Source organism: Pseudophryne corroboree, chromosome 5 (assembly GCF_028390025.1).
Source record: "Pseudophryne corroboree isolate aPseCor3 chromosome 5, aPseCor3.hap2, whole genome shotgun sequence".
Taxonomy (NCBI): Eukaryota; Metazoa; Chordata; class Amphibia; order Anura; family Myobatrachidae; genus Pseudophryne; species Pseudophryne corroboree.
Window position 1 is genome coordinate 51,366,317 of NC_086448.1, and position 18,402 is coordinate 51,384,718.

Consider the following 18,402-nt stretch of genomic DNA (forward strand, 5'->3'; position numbering starts at 1 on the left):
GAAATAGATTTACCGGTAAGTAAAATCTTATTATTAAGGAGTCTTTTGTGATATCCTGCTTTCATTACACCTTACAGCAATCAGAAGATAATCAGAGAGTCTAATGTGTAGCACTTTAGCAGTGGATGCACTTACAGTGTTACACTGTAACCAACTGACATGAATCAGATTAGTTTTTTTTCTTATATTTCTTTCACAAACAATGTAATGTGGTTTGTAATGGCTGTATACAAGAACCATAATCTGTAATACTGCTCGGGAGGAAATCTCTGCAAACTTGTTACAGAACTGTAATGATAGTGTAAGCTAAAGCAAATAACTATCTACAGTATATAAAAGTCCAATTCTGGTGATATCTGCTCCTCCTTTAGTACCCCTGCTCAGTGCAAGTAACCACTGTGACTGTGCCTTGGATGGAAACGTAGACATAGTGGGGCTGATGCAGAGGACGCGCTATTCCGATGTACACATACTTGAGCGATTAGTTGCTATTGTACTTGTGTGAAAAGTGCAGCAATTCCCTACGGTACATGTGTTGCCCTAGGTGTTCGCATAATGGTGCCGTTACGTACAATTCAGATAGGATCGGAAAGGGAGCAGCTAAGCAATGGGCGGAGTCACAGCACCCCACCCCAGCCTGCGCTCAGATACGCCAACCTGACGCAGGTGGGCGGTCATGACAATGGTTTTACTTAAGCCGCCACCACAAAGAGTATTGAATAGCACTCTTGCGTTCAGCAAACACTTAAATCACACTTGCAAAAACAGTTTTCTCATACGTCCTAGAGGATGCTGGGGTCCACTCCATGACCATGGGGTATAGACGGTTCCGCAGGAGCCATGGGCACTCTTAAGACTTTTCAATGGGTGTGAACTGGCTCCTCCCTCTATGCCCCTCCTCCAGACCTCAGTTTTAGAAATGTGCCCAGGCAGACTGGATGCACTCTAGGGGAGCTCTACTGAGTTTCTCTGAAAAGACTTATGTTAGGTGTTTTGTTTTCAGGGAGAACTGCTGGCAACAGTCTCTCTGCTTCGTGGGGCTGAGGGGGCAGAAGTAGGAACCAACTTCCTGAAGAGTTTCATGGCTCTGCTTCTGGCTGACAGGACACCATTAGCTCTTGAAGGGTACTGAACGCTTGCCGTGTCTAGATGCTCACTCTAACAGCACGCCGTCACCCCCCTCACAGAGCCAGAAGTCAGAAGACAGGAGAAGAAGCAGAAGACAGGAGTAGAAGAAGACAGATCTTCTATCAAGAAAAGTGACGGCTGAGGTACAGTGCGGCTGGCGGGAGCGCAGCGCGCCATTGCTGCCCACACACACAGCAAAAACACCTCTATAAACTGGCAAAATTGGGGCATAAGATGCCCAGGCACAGCCCTACCACCACTAGTATAAATATTATGAAAAGTTTCTGAGGTAAAAAGGGCGGAGCTTCTTCCTCAGACAGCCAGCACACTGCTCAGTGCCATTTTCTCTCTCAGGCTGCAGAGACATCGCTGGTCCTCCTTCACTTCTGACTACAAGTATCAGGGTGCAAAACAGGGGGGGGGGGGGGGCACAAGCGAATTTGGTGCATTACAAGTGTGTTTTACTGTGTAATAAGCGCTGCATGTCAGTGGGCATTCTGTGTTCACAGGCATTAGATACTGGCGCTGGGGTTGTGAACTGGCTGCTCCTAAACTGTCACGCTGACAGATTTTACTGTGGGTCTGTCCCCTAATAAGTCCCAGTGTGTCTGTGTGTGTGTTGTACACGGTATCCGTTCACATGGTCGACCATGTTATGGTCGACAGTCATTAGGTCGACCACTATTGGTCGACATTGACATGGTCGACATAGACACATGGTCGACACATGAAAATGGTTGACGCATGAAAGGTCGACACATGAAAAGGTCGACATGAGTCTTTTAACTTTTTTTTCTTTTGGGGAACTTTTCCATACTTTACGATCCAAGTGGACTACGATTGGAACGGTAATCTGTGCCGAGCGAAGCGGTAGCGGAGCGAAGGCACCATGCCCGAAGCATGGCGAGCGAAGCGAGCCATGCGAGGGGACGCGGTGCACTAATTGGGGTTCCCAGTCACTTTACGCAAAAAACGACACCAAAAAAGTTAAAAAACTCATGTCGACCTTTTTATGTGTCGACCTTTCATGTGTCGACCATTTTCATGTGTCGACCATGTGTCCATGTCGACCATGTCAATGTCGACCAATAGTAGTCGACCTAATGACTGTTGACCATAACATGGTCGACCATTCATACCGGAACCGTTGTACACGTGTGTAAGACATGTCAGAGGCAGGGAGTTCCTCCCCGGAGGAAACCATTTTAGGGACACAGAAGTGTAATGTGGTGGCGCTGCCGGCACACCAAGAGCCTGCATGGGTGAAAGAAATATGTGATGGTATGCATCATATCAATAGGAGATTAGATAAGTCTGAATCTCATGCTGAGTGCTGGAGAAAATCTGTGGAGGATGTGATTTTTCAGGGCTCTGTTCTTCCATCCACAGGCGACCCCTCTGGGTCACATAAGAGACCATTTGCGAATATTGTGAATACTGATACCGACACGGACACTGATTCTTGTGTCGACGATAGTGACTCCAGAGAAATAGATCATAAATTGGCAAAAAATATACAATATATGATTGTGGCTATAAGGGAAGTTCTGGAAGTCACGGAAGCCACTCCTGTACCTCAGGAGAAGGCTTATTTCTATAAAGAAAAGAAATCTAAGGTCACTTTCCCTCCTTCCCATGAGCTTAATACGCTCTTTGAAGGGATGTGGGTGAATCCCGAAAAGAAATTTCGTATTCCCAAGAGAATTCAGATAGCTTATCCTTTCCCGGGGGAGGACAGGAAAAAATGGGAGTCACCCCCTGTGTTAGACAGTGCACTGTCCAGGTTGACAAGGAAGGTAATTCTCCCTGCACCTGGCACGGCTTCACTAAAAGAGCCGGCAGACTGAAAGATGGAAACTGCATTGAAATCCATTTATGTTGCCAATGGTACGCTGCTCAGGCCCACTATTGCTTGCGCGTGGGTGAGTCGCGCTATTGAAAAATGGTCAGAAAGCGTGTCATCAGAAATTGACACGATTGATAAAGATGAGATACTCCTTAAGTTAGGGAATATCAAAGACGCTGCCGCATACATGCTAGAAGCGATGAAAGATATTGGACTCTTGAGTTCACAAGCCGCTACCATGGCAGTATCGGCTCGACGGGCGTTGTGGATTCGCCAGTGGAACGCGGATGCAGATTCCAAAAGAAATATGGAGGCTCTCCCATATAAAGGTGAGGCCTTATTTGGCGATGGACTGGATGCGTTAGTCTCGGCGGCTACCGCAGGTAAGTCGACATTTTTGCCCTCTGCGCCTGCACCGGCAAAAAAGACATATCACCCGTACATGCAGTCCTTTCGGCCCAATAAATACAAAAAAGCAAGAGGTTCCCCCTTCTTTGCGGGTAGGGGAAAGGGAAAGAAATCCACAGCAGCTTCAGGTTCCCAGGAGCAGAAGTCTACCCCTACTTCTGCCAAATCTTCAGCATGACGCTGGGGCTCCTTTGCGGGAGGCCGCTCGGGTGGGGGCACGTCTCAAACTGTTCAGCCAAGGTTGGATTCTGTCTGGCCTGGATCCCTGGGTGTTGCAAATAGTGTCCCAGGGATACAAGCTGGAGTTTCAAGACGTTCCCCCATGCCGATTTTTCAAATCGACCTTGCCAGCTTCTCTTCCAGAAAGGGAAGCAGTAACAGCGGCAATCCAAAAATTATGTCAGGATCAGGTCATAGTCCTGGTACCTTTGTCACAACAAGGGGAGGGGTTTTATTCAAGCCTTTTTGTAATTCTGAAGCCGGACGGCTCGGTCAGACCGATCCTAAACCTGAAAAATCTGAATCTCTACTTGAAATGATTCAAGTTCAAAATGGAATCACTGAGTGCAGGGGGACTACATGGTGTCTGTAGACATAAAAGATGCTTACCTGCATGTTCCCATTTATCCTCCTCACCAGGCTTATCTGAGATTCGCGGTTCAGGATTGCCATTACAAATTCCAGACGTTACCTTTCGGTCTCTCCACGGCGCCGAAGGTATTCACCAAGGTGATGGCGGAGATGATGGTTCTCCTGCGTCAAAAAGGAGTCAATATAATTCCTTATCTAGACGATCTCCTGATAAAGGCGAGATCCAGGGAGCAGTTGTTACAAAACATCACACTCTCCCTGTCAATACTCCAACAACATGGGATGATTCTGGACACAGAAGTTCAGAGAGTATTTCTTCCGGTGGAAAAGGCTCTGGAAATCCAGAAAATGGTAAAACAGATATTGAAACCATAGAGTGTGTCGATCCATCAGTGCATTCGGTTGTTGGGGAAGATGGCGGCGGCCTACGAGGCAATACAGTTTGGCAGGTTCCATGCCAGGGTATTCCAGTGGGACCTCTTGGACAAGTGGTCGGGATCCCACCTACACATGCACCGGAAGATAATCCTGTCGTCAAAAGCCAGGATTTCGCTCCTGTTGTGGCTACACAGTTCTCACCTACTAGAGGGACGCTGGTTTGGGATTCAGGACTGGGTCCTGGTAACCACAGATGCAAGTCTCCGAGGCTGGGGAGCTGTCACTCAGGGGGAAAGCTTCCAAGGAAAATGGTCAATTCAGGAAGCTTGCCTTCACATAAACGTGCTGGAATTGAGAGCCATTTACAACGGCCTTCAACAAGCGGTACATCTTCAAGATCATTCCGTGCAGACCCAGTTGGACAATGTAACAGCAGTCGCGTACATAAACAGGCAGGGCGGAACGAAAAGCAGAGCGGCAATGGCAGAGGTGACGAAGATCCTCCTCTGGTCAGAAAGACATATAAAGGCTCTGTCAGCAATTTTCATTCCGGGAGTAGACAACTGGGAAGCAGACTTCCTCAGCAGACAAGAATTCCATCGTGTGGGGCCTCCACCAAGAAGTCTTCGCAGAGGTGACAAGTCTTTGGGGAGTTCTTCAAGTAGACATGATGGCATCTCGTCTCAACAAGAAGCTTCAGAAATATTGTTCCAGGTCGAGAGACCCTCAAGCAATAGCAGTGGATGCTCTAGTGGCCCAGTGGGTGTTCCAGTCGGTGTATGTCTTCCCTCCACTTCCGCTGATCCCAAAGGTGCTCAGGATCATAAGGAGAACAAGAGTTCAAGCAATCTTCATTGCCCCAGACTGGCCAATGAGGGCTTGGTACCCAGATCTTCAGGAATTGCTCATAGAAGATCCTCGGCCTCTTCCTCTTCGCGAGGACCTGCTGCAGCAGGGGCCGTGCGTGTATCAAGACTTACCGCGGCTACATTTGACGGCATGGCTGTTGAACGCCGGATCCTAGCCCGTAAGGGTATTCCCAAGAAAGTCATCCCCACCCTTATTCAGGCCAGGAAAGGAGTAACGTCGAAACATTACCACCGTATTTGGAGAAAATATGTGTCTTGGTGTGAATCCAAGAAGGCTCCTACGGAAGAGTTTGAGTTGGGACGTTTTCTCCATTTTCTGCAGGCTGGTGTGGAGGCGGGCCTCCGATTGGGGTCAATCAAGGTCCAGATTTCGGCCTTGTCAGTGTTCTTCCAAAAACAATTGGCCTCTCTTCCAGAGGTTCAGACCTTCGTGAAAGGGGTTTTGCACATCCAGCCTCCATTTGTGCCTCCAGTGGCACCATGGGACCTAAATGTGGTGTTGCAGTTTCTTCAATCGGATTGGTTTGAGCCTCTACAAGAGATAGAGTTGAAGTTTCTCACTTGGAAAGTGGTGGCATTGGCATCCGCATGGCGGGTGTCTGAGTTGGGGGCCTTGTCTCACAAGAGCCCTTACCTGATCTTCCATGAAGATAGGGCATAGTTGAGAACTTGTCAACATTTTCTCCCAAAGGTGGTTTCATCTTTCCACATAAACCAACCTATTGTGGTGCCAGTAATTACTGACACGTTCACTGAGTCAAAGTCTCTAGATGTGGTTAGATCTTTGAAGATTTATGTCGCTAGAACAGCTCGAATACGGAAAACAGAGTCTTTGTTTGTCCTGTATGCTCCCAACAAGATTGGGTGTCCTGCTTCCAAGCAGACTATTGCGCGTTGGATCAGAAGTACGATTCAGCGCGCTCATACTACGGCTGGATTGCCGTTACCGACGTCGGTGAAGGCCCATTCCACTAGGAAGGTGGGCTCATCCTGGGCGGCTGCCCGGGGAATCTCGGCATTGCAACTTTGCCGAGCAGCTACTTGGTCGGGGTCAAACACATTTGCAAAATTCTACAAGTTTGACACCTTGGCCGATGAAGACCTCAAGTTCGGTCAATCGGTGCTGCAGGGTCATCCGCACTCTCCCGCCTGTACTGGAGCTTTGGTATAAACCCCATGATCATGAAGTGGACCCCAGCATCCTCTAGGAAGTATGAGAAAACAGGATTTTGATACCTACCTGTAAATCCTTTTCTCCTAGTCCGTAGAGGATGCTGGGCGCCCGTCCCAGTGCGTACTTTACCTGCAGTTTTGTTTATTAGAGTTACACATGTTGTGTTTTATTAGTTTCAGCATGTTTGCTGTAATTGGTTCATGCCTGTTGGCGTGTGTTATGTTGAATGCCATGTTGTGCGGCATGGTTGAGGTGTGAGCTGGTATGTATCTCACCATTAGTATTAAAGTAAATCCTTTCCTCGAAATGTCCGTCTCCCTGGGCACAGTTCCTATAACTGAGATCTGGAGGAGTGGCATAGAGGGAAGAGCCAGTTCACACCCATTGAAAAGTCTTAAGAGTGCCCATGGCTCCTGCGGAACCGTCTATACCCCATGGTCATGAAGTGGACCCCAGCATCCTCTATGGACTAGGAGAAAAGGATTTACCGGTAGGTATCAAAATCCTGTTATTACACACATGTAGCATAGGCCTTTCCAGGCGTGTGAATTCATTGAGCATAGAGATGACGCTAATAAAGTTTTTAAATTTATTGAGAAATATCTCCGGGGTTAAAGTACAAGGGAAAAACAGGTAAATAACAAGACATACAATTATGATATGCACAATTAACTTCAAGTAAATAAAAAGAAATAAAAGTCAGAAACACATAACAATCTTATGTTGAGATCTCAGGTCAATCTCAGTGGAGAGAGCCCACGGAAAGCAGAATTGGCAGCACTCCTAGCATGATATAGTTATGCATGCTGAAGTTTTCTGTTATTTTGTCCTATTTGTTGTTTGCTTCACAATAAAAAAATAAAAATCTTCAAAGTTGTAGGCATGTTCTGTGAATGAAATGATGGAAACCTTCAAACAATCCATTTTACTTCCAGGTTGTGAGGCAACAAAGCATGAAAAATGCAAAGGGGGTGAATACTTTAGCAAGGCACTGTATGACGTACAATTCATTGCAGTGGTTTAGGTTTGAGATTAACATTTAGCATTATGATCAGACATTTGGGTATTTGGTTATATTTGTTGTAAAGATATTGTAAAGATAGTTTGGGAATAATCTGAGGTTCTGTTTGGAACCAATCACATTTAAAACTTGTGTCAGGACACCTGGAATGGGTGAGATCACTGTAGCAGCACAAGTCCCATATCAAACTACTTTCCTGCAGTCTTGGAATGTCTGGGAGAATCACAAATTTTGAGGAGCTTTTCTGGACTCCCAGGAGAATGCACCAACCTCCTGAATCCTGTCCAATTCCCTAATAAAGTAAGTGGTCGCTTGGCTTGGTGACATGATTTGCAATAAATTGCATCACTGTGGCCCCACTGCACAATGCCACAAACCATCCACACCACACGATTTGATATGCCACACTACCCACAACTCCCACCTTGACTGCACCATCCAGGATCTTCCATAGGGGGAGATGTATCAAACTTTCTAAAGAGGACAAGTGGTGGCTTCTACATATCATTTAAGAGGATGCACTTGATAAGTGATAGCTAGGAGTGATATACCTATGGAAGTAAATATGATGCTTCTGTTTTACAATACTAAACTATTTTCAAGTGAGTTGCCAACAGTTTCACTCTCTGTTCATGCCTTATATAACACTTATGTAATGTTTATCGCAGGTCCAAGACATGGAAAAGAAACTGGACTTTCTGGTTGACATGCATATGCAACACATGGATCAGCTGCAGGTCCAGGTAACCGAGTACTATCCACTTCAAGAGTCAAGAGCAGAAGAGAAGGAAGACAAGAGCAGGTACTCCGAAGTCGGGAGAGTCATCTATAACTATACGGAGTCTTGCTCCCATGCTAATCCCTACAATTTGCACCAAGTTTCTTTTAATAATATGGATGACTATGATTTCTTTGATAACTACCCTGTGGATTTTCCTTCACCCATGCCTTTTAATGGTGAGAACTGTTCCAGGAGGTCAACGTCCGCTCCAGCTAATTACAGAGAAAGGCCAACAGTTTTGCCTATCCAGACTTTAATAGACACAAGAGTCAACTTTCGGCATGACGGAGAGTTGGCCAACCCTTATGCCGAAAGGACCTCCCCAATACACAGAAGAAGTTGTACGAGAGACAGTGACACCCCGTTATCCCTTCTCTCCGTCAACCACGATGAACTTCAAAGGTCTTTGAGCGGTTTCAGCATTTCCCAAGAGAAAGAAGACTTAAATTTTGGCCCAAACGGATCAACATGGATGAGAGATAAACGTTATTTAGCAGAAGGTGAAACGGATACCGACACGGACCCTTTTACACCTAGTGGCCCTATGACCTTGTCGTCGACAGGAGATGGTATTTCAGAATCAGCATGGACACCTTCTAAACCTGTTTGCAACTAGTGGTCAAGGGAATGACCTTTTCATACATTGTACTAATTCTTTGTATAAGTCACTATACACTTTCCAAAGCTGAACAGATGAAAACACTGACGACTACTTAGGATGCATGTTTAACTTTATAGTGATGACATCACATGATCTCTTTCTTTTTCTTCTCACATTGGGTTGCTTACCACTCAAATGCAACAGCATCTAGATTCCAGCATGACTTGCATGCATTTACATGATATAAATGTTAAAGAAAAAAAAATCTATCTTTTGACATGGCACATAATTATCTTATGGGCAGATCTATGCAGAAGAAAGTTTGGTTGTGATATTTCATCTTTCTTCATAATTGTGAGATTTTTATTTTTATTAAGATGCAGTGTTCAGTAAGACATGACATTTTATATTATTATTATTATTTTTATTATTATTATTTATAGGCATATTTTACATGCAGGTAACTTTCATTCATATACTTGTTCATTGCCTCCTATAGTAGTTACTAAATACATTGTTTTATCTTCCTTCTGTGCTCTTCAGCCATGTGTTTATAGTATGCAGGTGAGTTCCATTGCTTTGGAATATGACAAATCTCTGCAATGTTCGCTGCCTACAACTGCATACCTCCAAGCCTCAGGTCGGAGGGCATGGTTGCGCCACACTGGGCCTGTGAGAGCGTCATAGTGGGTGTGGCCACACCCCCAGTGTGCTTTTATTTTACCAACAGAACAGCATTTTTTACACTGCGTGCAGTGGAAGCACCAGCTTCTGATGTGTGCACCAGTGGAATACCTCCCAACTGCCCCCAAAACTTAGGGGTCTACTCATGAAGCAGGGAAATGTGTGGAGAAGTGAGCCTGTGGAGCAGTTGTCCATGGCAACCAATCAGCATTGAACTAACATTTATAATTTGCATACTATACAATTGTACGGCGCAGCTGATTGGTTGCCATGGGCAACTTCTCCACAGGCTCACTTCTCCACACTTTACACTGCTTCATGAACAGACCCAATAGTAGCTTAAAGTTGGGAAAGTATCCAACAGTGTGCAGTGATACAACTGGGAGGCTAACAAAATCTACTGGAGAAAGGTAAATAAATTAATTTAGTAAATATTACAGGAGGGTAACCTACAGTATGTAAATGTCAATAAGTTAATGTTATCAGAATGTGCAACACCCCTTTAATATGGTTTAGCACCTTTTCTTCATTTCAGTATACCAAAAAAATGGACTTGACCGCATATATATATATATATATATATATATATAATTTCCTTTTAGCCATTTGGTTGGTTATTAACCCATTTAAATTTATTTTTACATATGCAAAGCAAAAGTCTACGTTATGTTGTAAGATACAAATATTTTCAGTGTGGTCTGAAGTTTACATATCTTTTTGTTACAAGAAGAACTATCATTTTTTATGTTGTTAGAAGTTACAATATGACAACTTTATTATGAAAAAATGTACAAGATTTGGGTATATGGATTGTTTTGAAATGCTTCTTGGATACAATGTGCAGTACCATATTACAGACTGCAAGGGGTACAGTATGTTTACTAAAGGTCGATTTTGTTCGATTGAAGATCGATTTCAGATCAATCTTAATCAATGTTGGCTTCCAGGGTTAAAACACACATTTATACCCCTTTCACATCGCACTAAAAACCCGGTATCGACACGGCATATTGCCGTGTCGAAACGGGTCCGTGTGCGATGTGAAAGGTCCTTTGGTGAATTAGCGGGTCGCCTGACCCGGTAATTCAACACGGTAAAAAAGAAGGGTTATTACCGGGTTGATTACCGGGTCAGGCGCAGTGTGAATGGGAGCCGTTCCGATTCGACACGGCTCCCATTCACAGCATAGGCGGCGCAGGAGATGAGCTCATCTCCCAGCGCCACCCCCGCCCCTGCTGCTGCTGCGCCCTCCGCTTCTATGGCAACCGACCCGGTATATTGCCGGGTCGGAAAGCCAGCAACGGAGCGCAAATGCCGGATCCCACCCGGTAAGTACACGTTTCTCTTACCGGGTAGGATCCGGCATTTGCGATCTGAATGCAGCATTACTAACATTTAACAATGAATATATGAAAAAGTCTGCTAGTAAATGTGTGTTTTAACCCTGGAAGTCCAACATCGATTAAGATCGATCTGAAATCGAACAAAATTTACCTTTATTAAATATACCCCAAGGTTTCCAGCTGATAGCAAAACCTCTCATAGACAGTAATAGCACCACCAGTGGGTTATAATGAGGTACCGCTGTACTAACTAGCAAAGACATTGTTTACAGAAATCCTATAAAATGCTACAACAGGTTTCACAGCCATAGGCTTCCCAGCTGCTGTGGGATTATCGTAGAACTACAAGTCACATCATGCTTTGCCTGCATATAGCTAAATGGTTCTGATAATCTTATCTAACACACAAAGAGAGTCTCTTATGCCATATGATATTTTCAAAAGGGATTATTCCATTTGTTATTGGGCAAGGGATTGCCGAGACTGAAACCACTTCATATTCAGCAGTAGTTTTAAGCTATATCCACCCAACAAGAAGAGCAATTCTAAAAAAGTTGCCCTGTGGATTGATGGAGCAGCTGCAATAGTTTGATTGGTCCGGCGCATGTATTATATCACACTAAGATTGGGATATTATAATTGCTAAGTTGCTGTTCAAAAGACTCGTAAGAGTCTGTATTTGTTCCAGATAATTACACTATGGTCTCATCCATAAAGGATGGGCTCAACGCACTGCAAAGATCATTCTATACACAAACGCACTTGCTGTCGTTGCGGTATGGTCTTTGCATGCAAGACACCAGCACAGCACTGACAGTCTATGTGTACAGAAGGAGCTTTCCCCAAAGGGCTCAGCTAACTGTATTTATGTTTAGTGGTCTCACCGCGTGGAAAGCACCTGGCGCACGGTGCACGGCAGACATCTCATTGGCGCTTCTTTGGCTGAGTGATTATAGTTGGTACTTACCAGCAAATTATCAGTTTAATAAAAATGGATTTTATGTAATTTCTTTTAAAAACTGTATGTATGGGCCTAGTAACAAAAATGTCATGGATTGTGGACACATGAAAACCAGATTAATTTGGCAGAAGAAGGATTCCAAACGCCAAAAAACAAACAAACATAGAAAATGTGTGAAATGCATTTTGTCCATTATTTTTGATTTGTTTAGAAAAAAAAGCATAAAAGGGAAATTCTGATATGACACTCAGTACCCAACAAGTATTCTTGTACAATACAACACTCAAACCATAGCTGTGCTGTTATTATCTAGGCAGGACAGTCTAGATTTGAGGGGCTCTGTCCCATTGGGCCAGAAAGTTGTGAGATATGTCCTCTGCTTGCGGGTTCCGTGTGTGTTTGCTGTGCTATGGGGGTCATTCCGAGTTGATCGCTAGATAAAAATGTTCGCTGTGCAGCGATTAAGTGAAAAAGCGGCACTTATGCGCATGCAGCGCAGTGCGCACGCGCGACGTACCTTCACAAAGGGTGAAGTATTTTTACACAAGGTCTAGCGAAGCTTTTCAGTCGCAATGGCAGCCGCAGAGTGATTGACAGGAAAGGGGCGTTTCTGGGTGTCAACTGAACGTTTTCAGGGAGTATTCGAAAAAACGCAGGCGTGCCAGGAAAAACGCAGGCGTGGCTGGGAGAAAGCAGGGCTTGTTTGTGACGTCAAATCCGGAACTGAACAGTCTGAAGTGATCGCAAGCTAGGAGTAGGTCTGGAGCTACTCTAAACCTGCACAATTTTTTTTGTAGTCGCTCTGCGATCCTTTAGTTCGCACTTCTGCTAAGCTAAAATACACTCCCAGAGGGCGGCGGCATAGCGTTTGCACGACTGCTAAAAACAGCTAGCGAGCGAACAACTCGGAATGACCCCCTATGTGCAGTGTTCAAAGGGTATTCTATGGGGAAGGAATGTGATGTCATGGGAAACACTGATCACGCCCCTGTGACGCGTTACTATCAGTACTATTAATACATGTTAAGCTTTAAAACATAAAGGGGGATATTTACTAAGCAGTGATAAGAGCGGAGAAGTTGCCCATGGCAACCAATCAGCACTGAAGTAACATGTATAATTTGCATACTATAAAATGATACAGAGCAGCTGATTGGTTGATGGGGCAACTTCTCCACTGGCTCACTTCTCCACTCTTATCACTGCTTAGTAAATGTCCCCCAAAGTGCTTTTTTTTTTTTTTTTTAAGAATTCCACATGTGGGCTTTCCTCCACCTGTAGCAGTCATATAGTAGGCATGTTCTGCTCTCTGGGGTTATTTCCATTGGAGTTCTTCTTTACATTAATTGTGGCATCACTATTAATGTCAGCATAGTGCAGATTCTGTATACTGTACATTGCTATGTATTATTTGCAAAAAGGTTTTGTTTTCTCTTTAAACTTTCTCATGTTTAACTTCTGCCCACCGAGCCCAGAGACAGCTAAGAGACATCTATTTGGGTGGCTTCTCGCCCAATTATGCATACGGACTGTTCCACATCCCCGCTAATGGTAATAATCCTTCGTTATACTGTAAGTCTATGTAACTCATTACATTTGATATATGATAATTAACTCCATGTAGCAAGATTTCCATAGGACACCAAACTTCAGCTACATGATCTCGTTACGGTTATTCTTTATTAGTTCCAAAACGTGCATTATTATACATTATTATATAATATTATATATTCAGCATTTATTATAGGCTTTACAAAGCCAGCTTAATGTAACTGACACTTGAAGCTCGACTTCCAGCTTAAAAATGTATATAGAGTGGCCCACAGCTATCCAGCAGTTAATGGCTCCATGCCAGGCATTTCATGGGTAGGGGTACATTCTTGAGTAGGTGACCTCACAGCCCCCCCCCCCCCCCCCAGTCTGCCTCACCTCCCCTGACTTCTCTCCTTCCCTGTATATCATGTCTTCAGCTGTCTTTCCACCATCTCCACTTGTGAGACCCAATGCTACTTAATGCACATCATGTCCAAAACAGAGTTCATTATCTGCTCCCTACCTATGGAACTCTAAGCCCCGTCTGACACTAGACTCTCCCAGTCATCAGTGTTTCAAGTGCTTTCTGAAAACCCAACTCTTGAATATATCCGTCTAATACCTTATTCTAACACCATTCCCTCTGCATGTTTTACCAGCCCCAGGTCATGTCTGGTTTTCATGTGCCGAGATACCTGACAACTCTCTGTATTGGCTAGTTCTACAATATATTGCACTGTTGTAACATAAAGAACTTAATAACAAGTGTATTAGTGTTTCTCATACAGTGAACACCAGTGACGGGCAACAGAGTGTCCCACCAAACCTTCATCTGCGGCCAAGGTCAGACGTTTGCATTGCCAAGTCCATGGCTAAGTTCTGTGGTGAACCTGGCGATGCAGAGAATTAAACTTAGCCTGATTGGGATTGCTGCTCTCTTCATTAAAGTAACACACATTTTCTAATGTGGGCCCAATAGGAGACCTCTGTAGAACTGGGTTGTGCCTGTTCTGGCCTTACCCCCAACTTTCAAAAGCTGTCAGAAAATCTGGCCATCTTTAAGTCACACCGAATTGTCAGATTGGGTTGCTATAGCATATAACACTTGTATGTTTTATGTGGGCCATACATCTGTGATGCATTTCCCCAATCCGATCTGAACTGCCGATTCGCTGCGCAAAACCGCAGGGCGATGGCCATTGATGATCGGCTGTCCATCAGGAATTCAGGGAAATTTTGCATGTTAAGAATCCCTTATTTGTCTTGATCATATTTTGGTTGGGATTGTCATATCAGGGAAATACAACATGGTGGTCTTCTCAGATCTCCCGACCCAGGCGTCGGGGACCATGGGAATTGCCACAATACAGACTATCACCTTTGTATGGGCACCTTTGCCCGTAAAATGCCACACATTTTAACTTCTTAATTGTCACATACATCTGTGATTAATTACCATTAAATGTTGAATTTTCCTGATTTGCCAATCCCAACCATAAAATGATTGGGATTGGCAAATCGGGGAGTTTTCACATGCAGAATTTCCCAAATTCCTAGATGGATCGCCGATCATCGATGGCCACTGATCTGCATTTTTTATCATCGGAGCGGGGAATCAGGGAAATGCGTTGTAGATTTGTTTTTTAAATGTAGCTTCTACTTCTTTACAAAGATGAAGGGTAATATTGAGCCCTTTGGATGGTTAAAATGCCACAGATGCTACACTTGAAGTGGATCAGGTCACTGGTGGATGCCGTTTTTAACTAAACTTTATAATTACAATTAACTTATGATAATATTTTATTTCTCTCATAATGTTATATTATTTTCATATTTTGTCTCGATCTTTTCTCATCAGATTTCATTTATTTGTTCACCTTGATTATTGTGGTACAGTTTAACATCAACTTTATATCTTTATTTTTTATTTTTTTGTGGGGGTTATAGCTAGTACTTTTTTTTTACCTTTATTACCCAGAATGTTGTTTGTGTTCTCTCTTGAAGGTCAAACATATTTTTCATAAACCAAAAGTCCGTGAGCTATCGCTTTATTGTCACAAGGCTGGTTTTCTTCACTGCAAATATCTTATGGTTTTGAAATGAGACACTATATACATTCCAGATAACCTCAGGGCATTCTCTTTCTATGGATATGTGTCAGAAGTTCATAAATACTCTATGTTGGGAATAGCACATGGCCATTGAAGTGTGTTTTTCTCGTCGTCCTTTAAAAATATTACGTTTTTAGAAAATGACATTGAGATAGTATGGCTTCAAATTATTTAACACTTTTTTAAAATCAGATACCAAATGGACGTAGACCTCTTTGTGATGGCAGTTAGGGATTCTGTTTAAAGGTACTTGTCACCGATCTCTTTTCTTACTCTGTCCGCAGACTAGCAGAAATCATCTAAGGACTCTCGGCTGTTGTCTTTGGTGAAATGAAATATTAAGGGGGGAAATGTATAAATCATTGGAGAGAGATAAAGTATAGAAGTTGCCCAAAGCAACTAATCATCTTTGGTCATTCAAAGACAATGTTCTTTGTTAGAATGTTTTGGGCAACATCTCCACTTTATCTCCAAATCTTGATACATCTCCCCCTTATTAGTTAAAAGAGGGCATGCACTGCTAACTGGATGCTTGGGGCTCTATGGGGATTGCCATCTACCTTGATAGAGTCCTTGGTCTACAACATTTTTGAAAGAACTTGCCCACCACCTTGTATTTGAGAGAGGGTATCTTCCTGAGACCAGCTTCCACTGTGCCAAGGGGATCCCTAAGGAAACAGGGTCTCCATACAGGAAGATTATGTTCTAGTCTGGCCAGATTCAATTAGCCACGAGCTGCCGCCTGTGCATATGACCACAAATTATGATAGCTGATTTTCTGCTTGAACCTCCATTGAAATGAGCCCTGAGAAACATCCCACAAAGCCACCGAAAGCCATATAGGGCCAGATTTAGGAGGAGATCTTTCAAGCTTGGAGATAAATAAAGTGGAGAGAGATAAAGTACAAACCAATCAGCTCCTAACTGTCATTTTACAGGCTGTGTTCGAAAAATGACAGGAGCCGACTGGCTTATAATTTATCTCCAAGCTTTGAAATATCTTCCCCTTAGAGTTGAGTTCAACTACGTACAGTGTGGGTTGCAAAACTGCACTATTACCTGCTTATTGCACATATCTTAAAACACATGCAACTGTAAATAAGCAGGGATGCAGGGGTATCTCAAAGCACCATCATCATCATCATCATCAACTTGATAATAACTGTTATGTCAAAAGTATTAAATAAAAAAAAAAGAAATTATAATAATAAAAATAAAATGCTAAGTCAGCTGCCACCAAAGTTACAGGAATTCAGTGCCATGATAATGTAGCTGGGGTTGGGTTCACTAATTACAATTTTAACGGTTTAACTGTTAATGAGGCCCCTAGCGTGGAAGTTTCGGAGGCATGGTGATTGTGCTGGATTGGGCCTCAATGATCCCTTCCACATAATTACATTTCAATGGTAACGAGGCAGAGCTGAAGGTTGGTTAATGCACTACCACAGTACATTTCATCTACACAAACCATGCTCTCCTTTTCCAATGATCTCTCCTTTGTGGAGATCCAATTTTATTATTGGACCCCTGGCACTATGGAAGGGGGAACCCTCAAGATTTTGTTACGATGGAGGTGGGTGACTCTAAAAAGCACTATTTTTAAAGAGTAATTGTTGATAAAGGTTGGCCAATTCAGTGGCGGAAATTCAACTAAAAAGAGAAACATTGACCCATGTAATGTCTTGTCTGAGATTGTAAAGTCCTGATTGGCCAGATGGATGGGATGGGCGTAGTTCAATAGGATGTTCAAAAACAATACCTACTGTATGCTTTTAATTCTCTTTGTACGGCTATTGTCAAGACTATACAGTATATATGTTTCATTACCGAGGTTACAAACAGAGTACAGAGTCGAGTAGAGTTCCCCTCTTTGGATGGCCAGATCTAGAACAGGGCTGCCGGCCATTGTGTGACAATTTCTTTCAGAATGAAAACAACGCAGTAAAACAAACCTAAAAACAAGCCGGATTTTAATGCTGTTGACTTTTTCTTCACACCTAGGGCATAAGATTAATACTCGTATTTGTGCCTTGCTCGCTATATATTCATGTTACCGATACGCTTTTCAGATTTTGGTTGATAAGGGAACACACAATTTTTTACAAGTGGCCTTTAGTGCTATTTACAATATTATTTATTGTACTTTTTAAAACTGTATTGTAATTTATATTCTGACACTGTCCGATATTTGAAAAAAGGAAAATGATTAATATGATTATTTAAATATATATTATGCAATGGGTAATTCTTATCTGATTTTTTTAATGTTCAGTCAATAAAATCGCACCACTGATTATTACACAGTTGTTTTTATTTATTGTTCCGTGTGGTTGATCTACAGTAGCACTTACAGTATGCCATTGTCGGAACACGTACTGTATGACAGTCTACTCGGTAAACAGGTGAGTGCACAGTTTACCAGGAATGTTCTCTTGGTTTACCCGTTTGCCGGTGCTTTAGAATGCTGTCATTTAGTGACCAAAAAACCGTGGTGTTCTAAAGTGATTATATGCTATGTGTATCATACACAACTATAGACAACTTCTGCCGTCAGACCTCCCAATGCAGCATTATGGCATTGGAATTTCTATGGTATACCGGGCACAAAATGTTCATCCATGATGTGCTGGATGGTCAGGAACATGGCAGCGTTTGATGTAATGTTTGCAAAGTACACCTCTTTAGATGGGTAGCAGTTGATTTACCGACGAACACATTACCGAATCATCACAACTTTAAACAGGTTGAACACGATGGGCAATTTGCCTCTATTCAACCTCAAATACTATGTTACTATGTTACCGGCCATTGACCAACTGTCAAAATACCGACACAGTCAAAATTCCAACATTCACTATACCGACATGTTCAAAATGTCAGAATACAACATTTGAAATGCCAACATGTCAAAATGCCGACATGCGTTTTTAAGGAATTTTTGCCCAAAAACAGACTTGTTTATACTTTACCATC

The 18,402-nt window shown here is 43.1% G+C and overlaps 1 protein-coding gene across 1 annotated transcript in view; it reads left to right on the top strand.

The window, feature by feature from the left end:
* Positions 1 to 17,695, top strand: part of KCNQ3 (potassium voltage-gated channel subfamily Q member 3) — a 369,444-nt gene extending 351,749 nt beyond the window's left edge. Inside the window, exon 15 of the mRNA XM_063921266.1 lies at positions 8,084 to 17,695. Within this exon, the coding sequence (XP_063777336.1) occupies positions 8,084 to 8,812 (729 nt within the window). The 3' untranslated portion in view covers positions 8,813 to 17,695. The remainder of the gene's footprint in view (positions 1 to 8,083) is intronic.
* The last annotated feature ends 707 nt before the right edge of the window (positions 17,696 to 18,402 follow it).